General features: G+C 50.9%; 1 protein-coding gene across 1 annotated transcript; it reads right to left on the minus strand.

Moving 5' to 3' along the window:
- Positions 1-34: 34 nt before the first annotated feature.
- Positions 35-9,756, minus strand: Clec4f (C-type lectin domain family 4, member F). Its single transcript, NM_053753.1, is given in 7 exon segments — positions 35-384; positions 885-1,003; positions 1,783-1,934; positions 6,090-7,028; positions 8,346-8,429; positions 8,734-8,850; positions 9,630-9,756. Coding segments are annotated over 7 exon segments (1,653 nt in total). The 5' UTR covers positions 9,706-9,756; the 3' UTR covers positions 35-218.
- Positions 9,757-10,049: the final 293 nt, after the last annotated feature.

Below are 10,049 nucleotides of genomic sequence, written 5' to 3' on the forward strand. Positions count from 1 at the left end.
CAGCTGCGGGGACTATCAAGAGCCAAGTTTCTGTCCATTCAATGAGTGTTTATTGAGGGCTTATCTAGGCAGACCTGTTGGGGCACTAAGGGGACACTAGCATGCAGGGCTTATCTTTAAGGAGGCAAGCATGTTTTAAATGGCGAGACAATGGCAACACAGGACACAAGAAGTCCTGAGGAGAGTTCAAGGCTATAGGAGTCTCAGGGGGGAGAGACTCAGCTCTGGTCCGTTCTGGCCACAGACCAATCTGTAGACTTCTTGCACACCCAGTTGTAGGCGGTCCCACAGGCCATGTCGTTCCACATCCGCTGCAGATGAACACAGTCTTCACGCTCTCCGTTTCCGTGTCTCCAGTTGTCAGGCTGGCCTTTCCTCCAAAACCTGGAAGAACATGGTTTTACTATGCTAGACAAAGCGGTATTCCTTCCCCATGCCCCCTGAGGGTGGACAGGACTGGGACTAGTGGAGTGCTTGGAGAGGCCCTGCTGGGGCTGCCCTCCCTCTGTTACTGATGATCTGGTCTGACAGGGAAGCCTCCATAGAATTCAACACTTGGAGGAAACAAATAAATAGATGAGATCAGAAAAGCAGGAAGGCAAGAGTCTGCTAGCCCCCGGACCTGTCCTTTCTAGAAGCCGTTCTACTGGCCTCAGGGGTCAACATACTACATGCCATATCACATACCACAAACATTGCACACCACACACCATGCATGTCACCCTCATCATATATATGTATAAACACACATATACACACATCACATATGCACTCTACAGAACACACACTACTAACACCCACTGGACAGGACCATACACGAAGAACGGTAAAACCTGCCCAAGGCAGACAGTGCCTCAACAGAGCTAGACAGAGGTTAGACTCACCTTCTGCTCTGGACATAATCGAATGGTGTCCCATCCACCCAGCGCCAGTTGCCCTCTGTGCCCTGATCAGTGAGCCCAATCCAATGGTCCACAGCATTTGTGATCTGTACCAGGAATGCCTGTGCAAAGGAGGTGGGGCTGTGAGAAGCTGACTCTTTGGATCATCCCTTCCCTGACCCCTAATCAGAGAGCCCATCTCAGAGCAGGAGTTCCCAGAACCTTCCATGGCTTCTCCAATATCTAGAGCAGCAGGTAGGTCCCTCTGGGGAAGCCCTATCTTCCCCCCATATTGACCTGTCTTCAATGGCCCTCACACTTGAGAAAGGGTATGACTTTATTGGGACAGAAATCCTCATTCTAGTTTATTTTTAGCAGCACTGTGCAAGTCCTGGGAGAGCAGCAAGGAACGGACAATTTTGCAGGTTAATCTAAATCAAACTTAGCATAGTCCTCTGTTAGTCTAATGGACAGTACTTCCTTGGAGAGTCTAAGATGCTTAAGAGTGAGTCTAGCTCCCAGGGGGCCAGGGTCTCCTCTTCACCAGCCCTCCACAGCCTGGAGATTCCAAACCAGACTGATGTCCAGAAAGGAAGGCTGATGGGGCTGAGGGAAAGTGAGAGAGAAACACACCCTACATTGAAGAGTGTCACAGGTCTTTCCCCTCCCTTCCTGCTGACATCTGCTGGGGCCTACAGGTCTTCCTCCTTCCCTGAGCAGGGGCAGTAGCTGGTCACACTTCCACCTCAGTACAGAGTGCTCTTGGGAACTCAGTAAATATTTGTTCCTTACCTGATGGGGACATGAGGGACTCTGCCACCCATTAAGAGGACAATAGCTTAAGTTTCCATGTCCCTAACCAGACCTGACTCTCAGCCTTCCCCAGGCCCGCAGCTCTGACCTGCTCCTCCTGAGAGGTCACCGAAGCCAGGTGTGCTCCCTGGGACACACAGAAATTCTCGGCCTCATGCCATGACTTCTTGTCACGAGAAAAGTAATAAAACTTTCCATTGAAGTACTTCCAGTCCTGCATGATCAGCTGGAGAACCTGATCTAGAACAACGGTCAGGGAGAAAGAGTCAGGAGCAGATGGTGTCCCAAAGCCAGTCTCTACTCTACCAGGTCTGACCTTGGAAAATCACAAGCCCTGGCAATTCTCAATGCTCAATGTTCCAGGAGCAGGGCTGGGACCCCACACCCCAGTCATACAGCCCATCCTAGAGGCAGCACTGCAAGACACCTAGGTGTCCCAGTTATTTCTGTGTGCTTCCAATCCTGCAACCTGCAACCGCTTTCAGTTCCTGACTTCATCTCCATCCGCAGACTCCAACACACACCCATGTCCTCTGTAAGAATGCTCAAGCTGGAGAAAATGGAGCAAGATGAAGGCACCCTGTACATTTTAAATGTATTTATTAGAAGGATGTCACATGTGTGTGCCACAGCATGCATGTGGAGGTCAAAGGACAGCTTGCAGGAGTCAGTTCTCTCTCCCCACCATTTGAGTTCTACAGATCCAACTCAGGTTGTCAGGCTCGGTGACAAGCATTTTACCTACGGAGCCACCTGGCCCACCCCAGGAAGAAGGTACTTTTAAATCGGGCAGAAACATCAATGGTGACACAAGAACTGAGATCTCAGTGAAAGATGCTAAGTGTGCAAAGCAGAGATTCTCAACCCGTGGTCCTCACCCGGCTATGCCAGCCAGCATCATGGGGAAACCGGCTAAGATAAACGCTCCTTCTCTGTTCAGCCCCCAGATGCCCTTTAACACGTGCCACGGTTCTGCCAAGCCTTTGGGCGATTCTGGCACTGTCCGAGGTTGAAACAAGAATGGACAAACTGCACCCCAGCAACCTCCTCTCAGAAAGTCTTACTGGAGCATATCTGTGTGAAATCTGTGGTGCTCCCTCAATATTGCAGCAGGAAGCAGTTCTGACAGAGACTCCACCACACAGAAGTCTAAAATACTGCCTGATTTGTCCTTTAAAAAAAGATTCAAGGGCTCAGGAGATGACTCAATTAATGATGCTCCGGCTGCACGAGCATGAGGGTCAGCTCTGGGTACCCACGTAAAAGCCCAGTGTGCTACATAGTGTCCCTAGCATCTCAGTGTTGGGAGGTGGAGACAGCAGATCTCTTAAGTTCACCAACCAGTGCCCGCTTAATGGAACGGAATGAGAAGCACTGTCTGCAAAAATAAGGTGGATATAGCTCAGTGGGTAGAGTGCTTGGCTATTGTGTAGAAAGCAATGGAGATCTGGTCACAGTACTACATGAACCACTCATAATAGGGCACTTCTTTAGTCCCAGAACGCATGGAGGTGGAAGCAGGAGGATAAGGAATTCAAGGTCATCCTTGGTTAGATACCAAGTTTAAAGACAGCCTGGGGTATATCCATCTCAAAGACAGACACACAGACAGACACACAGACAATAGAGAGGTGATAGATCAAGTGGAGAGAGACTGAGGAAGACAGTCTAGCCTCTATATACATGTGCGCTCATATGTAATGTGTGTCTACACTACACTGCACACTGAAGAAGGGGGTGGGTTAGGAAAGCTCAAAGCATGGCTGCTACTAGAAGCATCTAGAAGGTTTTCCTAAAGTTCTGAGGCCAGGCTGCATCCAGGCCAAAAGGTCTCAGATCCAGAGCTGAACTTTTATGCTTTTTTTGGGGGGGGGGACCTCTCCATAGTTTACCCCAAAGTGTGGAAGCAGTGTGGCTGATGCTGCAACAGAAAGCCAAAGAGAATGTGAGAACAACGTGGCGGGGCAAGCAGGGGTGTGAAGCAGGGGCAGTCTTCAGACTCCCATGTCAGTCCCAGCACACTGCCCACATAGTCCCACTGTCAAGTCTGCAGCAGCCGCTCCAGAAATGAGGTCCCTCCAGTTCTCCAGTCGTATAGCCTCTTTCACCTTGTGAGCCGCCTCCCACTCCACCAGAGGAGGCAGCACCAAGTTCCAACCCTCTCCTGTTCCAGGTGACCAGCCTCCTCCACACCCAACCTCATTGATAAGCTACCGATCCCACTCTGTCTCTGTTTCTCTCTGCATCTCTCTCTGTGTCTCTCTGTCTCTGTCTCTGTCTCTCTCCCTCCCTCCCTCTCTCTCCCTCCCCTCTTTCCCTTCTTTCTCTCTTTACCTCTTTATTTGCTGCTTCTCTGTTTCTTTCTCTCGCTTTCAAACTCAGCCCATCTTGAGGGAGTTCACCAAAACTCCCAAAACATTAATGAATTTGCATTGAACACAGCAAAATGCTGCAAGCTCTGTGGCTGTCTTCTCACATCTGCCTCTCCATACCTGACACATGATCAATATTTCATATGCTGGCTTCTTCAGGCACACTTCTAATCCTGTGAGGCTTGCCTTCCCTTCTCCACCCATATCCTTCCCCTCATGGTGCACCTTGCCATATGCACGAAACGCCACCACCTCATTGCTGTAATGAGGACCAGCATCTCATGACCAAGTCTGTGCCACAGCCCAGAGCCAACATCCAAGAGCCTACAGCTCAGGCCTTGGTTCAGGTGCACACAGCCTGTGAATGACAGCCTCAAATCTCCAAAAAGCATTCCAGATCCCGCAAGCGAGGTCGTTATCTCCGATGGAGACTGGGAAGCCAAGCCTTCTAGAGAGTCTCCTTGCCACCCTTCAGCAGTCCCCAGCTTTTGGAGGAGGAGGAGTTGCAAGCTCAGAGCCTTTCCTGTTCACTGTGTGTCTCCCAGGCAGCCCCTGGCCTCTAGTGCACTGTTCTCAGGGGGCCCTCTCTAACGTGACTAGCTCGTTAAGTCGCTTTTTATGGAGAATGGGTCAGAGCACTTTTGCAGCGTGTGTCTTTCTTCATCCTGGCACTGTCTAAGATGAGGCTGACACTGAAGGTACATATGTAGCAGCTGGAAAGCCACTGTCCTGGCCCCTGCCTGCTGCACAGAGCCCACACCTGAGAAAGCTGCCCTTTTCCACAGGCTCCTCATCTGCTGGGAGTTTCCAGGACCCCGGATTCCTGTCCCCATGCCTATGGCCTTGTTCTCTTGCCCTGCGTGCCCGCTGTGCAGCTAAGGGTCTTCAGAAGTCAGCTCAAGACCTTCTCATCTGAACTCCTGTGCTGCACACGCTAGAAGGGAAGTCCTGCCCAGCTTCTTCATCCCAGTCCTCAGTCCCTGCTTCTCCCCTCTCGTCCCTTTCACTTGTCTGCACATCATTTCTGTAAATCTGCCCTCATAGCCCACCAGATTGTGGTGGTGGGGATGTTTTCTCAGTCTCTGTGCCCCGACAGTGATGCCTCAGGAAGCCTCGGCTGCACCTGTGGGACCTGGTGCACTGTTAAAGTTTTCTGTGTTGACCTCCTTGATCTGGTTGTGAAACAATCCTGTTATCCTCATTTTGGATATAGGATCTTATGTACTCCGGGCCATCCTCAAACTCTCTGTGGAGCTGAGGTCAGCCTTGAACTTCTGATCCTCCTGCCTCCACCTCCTGAGTGCTGGGAACATAGATGTGCCACCATGATTGTCAACTCCTTTTTTTAAAGAAATTCATCCAGTTTTGTTTGTTGCGGGTTTCCCTCCCCCCAATTTTATGTGTTTGGGTATTTTGTTGGCATATCTTTCTGTCCACCAAATAAACGCTTGGTGCCCTCCTGGAGCTGAAGTTGCAGATGGCCACAATATGAATGGTGGGAATTGAACACTGGAAGTGCATCCAATGTTCCCAACTGCTGGGTCATCTCTCTAGCCTTGTCTGTTTGTTTTTGAGACAGAGTCCAGCTGAATAATCCGGACTGCTCTCAAACTTATTGTGCAGCCCAGCCCAGGCTGGCAAGGAAGTCTTGTGCCCCTCCTGCCTCTGCCTTCTGCGATTATGCTGAGATGACAGACAGCTGAGGAGCAAAGCTCAAGGCAGAGCTTGTTCAAAGACTCATGGTTTCAGGAAGCAGCAGATCAGAAGCAGAGCCCTGCTCCCCAATTGGTGTCCTCACATCTTGCTTGTGTATGGTTGTTTTGACGCCGGCTAGATCACAAGCCATCCCAGGCTACCCAGGCTGGCTTATCTCCCTGAATGTGATCCCTTCACCAGCACCATCCTCCTCCCCAGATGGTTAGGTGAGCAAAGAAGCTAAAGGGTCAGAGGTCATCACTCTCCACAAAGGCTGTCCCTCCCCAGACATGTACATGCACACACACTCACACATGTCTCTACTCACTCTGAGTCTTCTGCCCCTGCGTGTGTGCAGCCACAGCTTTCTGCAGGGCCTCCAGGTCACTCTGTTGTCCCTGAATCTTGGCAGCGAGAGTTTTGGTAGCCTCCAGACCTGTTTTCAAACTCTGTACCTCTGCCTTGGCCTTCTGAAGATTGCTCTGTAACATCTGGACGTTGGACTTCAAAGCTGAGACATCACTCAGGTCCCTTCTCAGTGTCTGTAACTCTCTGCTGGAGTCTTTCAATTTGCCATTGACCACCTCAATCTGGGAGTTCAAGGAACTGGTGCTTTTCAACTGAGCTTTTAGCCCCTGGATCTGGGTATCTGTCTGCTCCAGGTGGCCATTTGCATTTTGAATCTGAGCAGTAAGTGTTTCTAGATCTTTCTTTAATGAGGTCATCTCCTCGCCAGCTCTTTGCATACCATCTCTCATGGCCTGGATTTCAGCACTAATGTTGTCCATACTGTGCTGGAGAAAGTTCTGAGTCCGGGAGCCGAGGTCATTTGAACTCTGCAGACTTCCCCTCAAAGCCTGGATCTCAGACTGGGCTTCCTCCAGGCCTCTGCCCAGCACATGGAGCTCAGCACTGGTGTTGTCTGTGCTGCTCTTTAAGAGACCTTGGGTCTGGGAAGTCATGGCATTTGCCTTTTCCAAATCGCCTCTCAGACTATGGATATCCGCACTGGCGACCTCCAAGGAGCTTCTCAGTGCCTGGGTCTCCGAGGCCAAGGCCCCAGTGCCCTTCAGCACATCCTTTGCCTGCTGGATGTCAGCATTGGCTTCCTCCAGATGGCCCCCAAGCAACTGCACCTGAGAACTAACATTGTCCATCTGGTACTTCAGGGTCTGTATCTCCTTGTGACAGCTGCTAGAATTCCCAGAGGCCCTGAGACTCTGGATAGCCTCTTGCATTTCTGCCCTCCGGACAAATTGGGAACAATCTGAAAAGAGGAAACAGGAGGCAACATAGAGGTCTGTCGTGTGGGAAAGCGCAGATAGCAAATTAGAACGTTCCTTGATGTTTGTTCCTGGGTGTGGTAGTCAATACTGTCAAGTTGGAAGGGCCTAGAACTACCCAGAAGACAAACCTTGAGGTATATCTATAAGATAGTTTCCAGAGCGATTTAACTGATCAGAAAAGACCCACCCTGAATGTGGGCTTCACCGTCCTACGTGCTAAGGGGTCCCAGACTGATTGAGAAAGAGGAAAAGCTGAGCACTGGTATCATAGCTCCCTGCTTCTGGGCCGTTAACACAGTGTTATTGACTACCTCAAGCTCTGGCTTCCATGCCTTCCGGCCAGCCATAATGAAATGTGCCTTCAAACTGTGAGCCAAGATAAGCTCGCTCTTCAGTCGCTTTTCTAATGTATCGGTTGCAGCAGTGTGATACATTAGAGACTCCTCCACACCTGCTTTGAGTGGTCCTAGGGCAGCCACTGGTCCCCGGAGCTACATAGAGTCTGGCGATGGACCACCCAAGACTGCAGGCCTAAAAAACGAGGTACATGAAGAGTGGGGGAAACTGAAGCTCTGGCCTGGGTTCAATTCCCAACACTACCAAGAACATTTTTCTCAGATTCATGGCTAAAACAAAAAAGACTGAAAAGAGAACATGATTGTTTTTAAATCCCTTTCTGTGTGAAACTCTATAAGGAAACTGCCCTTTAGCATGACAAGTGAGGTTGAAGTCAGGAGGGAATGTGAGGGGTCGCCAAGGGCTGCAAGCAAACCCCGGGGGGGGGGGGGGAGATGTCGGACTGACTCCTCACCTTGACTGTAGAGACGGTTTCAGGAACATACTCCATAGGGACCTATCAGACTGTGTAACTTAAATAAGTGCCCAATCTTTACAGCTACTGGGCCTCGACAGAGCTGTGCTTAAAAACGGAACAATTTTGTGTTTGGGGATACAGCTCATTTGATAGAACAAATGTTTAGTTTGCACAAGGTTGTGGGTTCGATCCTCAGCACCACAGAACCTGGGCATGGAGCCACACCTGTAATGCTAGCACTATAGACGTGGAGGCAGGAGGATCAGATGTTTAAGGTCATTCTTAGGTTTTTAATTTGAAACCAACCTGAACTGCACGAGACCCTGTATCATTAAAAAAAAAAAAAGTTCACAGTATTTTTCAGGAGGAAGGTGGGAGCCAGAGCTAGAGTGTGAAAACCAGGGTCTGTGCCCCACACCCCACACCCCACACCCCACACCCGACACCTAGCTCCCTGGGGCACGTGCTCACTGTAACTACTCACTGTCAGATCCAGAGTAGTTGCCTCCATGAAGCCCGGCTTTGACAGGATGATCCTCATTCTGCTTCTGTCTCCAAGGCTGTAAAACTGAGAAAGCCATTCCTAGGTCAGCTCAATCCGTAGCTGTGACATGATAGGCTGCCCACACAAGCTAGGGTTCCAGAAAGAGAGGAGCATCAAGGACCCCCTCCCCTCAAGTTCCCTGGATAGCCTCCATTCTCATGAGCTATCTCACAGCACAATGCGCTCTGTTGACTCCAGGTCTGGGCCTAGACTGGTGGTAAAATGTTACTTCAGAGAGCAGAAATGTCCAAAAGACTGCTGTCTGGGTGCCTTGGGACCTTTGCACAGAAGGAGAGTAAGTGTTGGCGAAAGTCACTTGAGAACTTACCCACCACAAAAAGAGCAAGGAGAGAGAAGAACACAGTCACCACCACTAGTGCCACAATGGCCTGGACGTGCCTCAGTGTCCTGGGAGCCATGGGAGCAGCTGACTTAGGCCCCAGTCCTGCAGGGGAAAGCCAAGACTCAGGGTAAGAGTGCAGGGAGGGCCAGGACTGTCCGTCCTGACACAGTCCCCTTGCTTGTCCATTAGAGATAAGAACGCCCACCATGCTTCTCACAAGGAGCTACAGGCAGGGAAAGAAAGCATTCTCTCTGGACAGGCAAAGATCAGGGGCTCACAACCCACAGAAACTGCAGTGGTGTGCTAGACATGAAACCCGCCCGGAGAGAGCATCTCTGTGGAAATGCGGTCATAAAGGAAGAAAAAGTGAAGGAGGGAGGCAGACAGAAAGGGGGCTTATAGCAGGAGCCCAGACCTCCAGGTCCTCATTTTGTTAACAAGCATGACCAAATTAAGCATTAGTGTCCCCTGGGTGAATGGTTTCATTCCTGGAGCCTTCCACGGAGCTCAAAATGTTGCCATATGTGCCCCGGGCCTTCTGGGAATTGGTTAATAGCCAGGGGTGCACCCACTAATGATAGCAGAGAGCACCAGCCCCAGAGGATACAGGGGCTAGGCAGTGTGCAAAGCTGGGCTTCAAAACCAGGCCCATCTGAACTCCAAGTGCACATCTTTCCTGACTTTGGGTTACTGTGCCCCGTGGAGGGGCTCTTAGAGGTGTCATATAGTGCCTGGGTGCTCAGAGTTCTGGTCCTCTGCTGACCCATTTATTCTGAGCCATCTATTTACTACAGAACCAAGGCAGGGATGACACAACTCTCTGGACTGGCAAAGATGGGCTCAGAGGACACGGTATAGGCAGAAGCCCTAAGTATCCTTACCTTGGGGCTGTAGGATGACACACTGGTTGTCAGTGCAGAATTTAGCCACATCTCTGTTCAGTTCCGCCTCCTTCATCCTCCTGCACTACTCTTGCCCCACGATTCTAAGGTCTGTCCTGGGAGCCCAGAGTAGTGGGAGTGGGAGACACCAATTTATCTTCTCCTGAGGTCATGGCCACTTCCCAGTCCTGCCTCCTCCCTCTGACTCTGCAGAAACCCCGTGTCATGGCCACTTCCCAGTCCTGCCTCCTCCCTCTGACTCTGCAGAAACCCCGTGTTATCACCGGCCCCTCCTCTTGGAGTCCCAGAGGCCAAGAGTCCAACAGGCCTCGTCCCCTCTGCCGCTGGCTCCTTGCCAGCCTCTGCCTCAGAGCCACATACCACCCAACCTCCTTCAACAGGGTCTGGGATCTGCACCTA

Source organism: Rattus norvegicus, chromosome 4, assembly GCF_036323735.1.
Source record: "Rattus norvegicus strain BN/NHsdMcwi chromosome 4, GRCr8, whole genome shotgun sequence".
Classification (NCBI taxonomy): domain Eukaryota; kingdom Metazoa; phylum Chordata; class Mammalia; order Rodentia; family Muridae; genus Rattus; species Rattus norvegicus.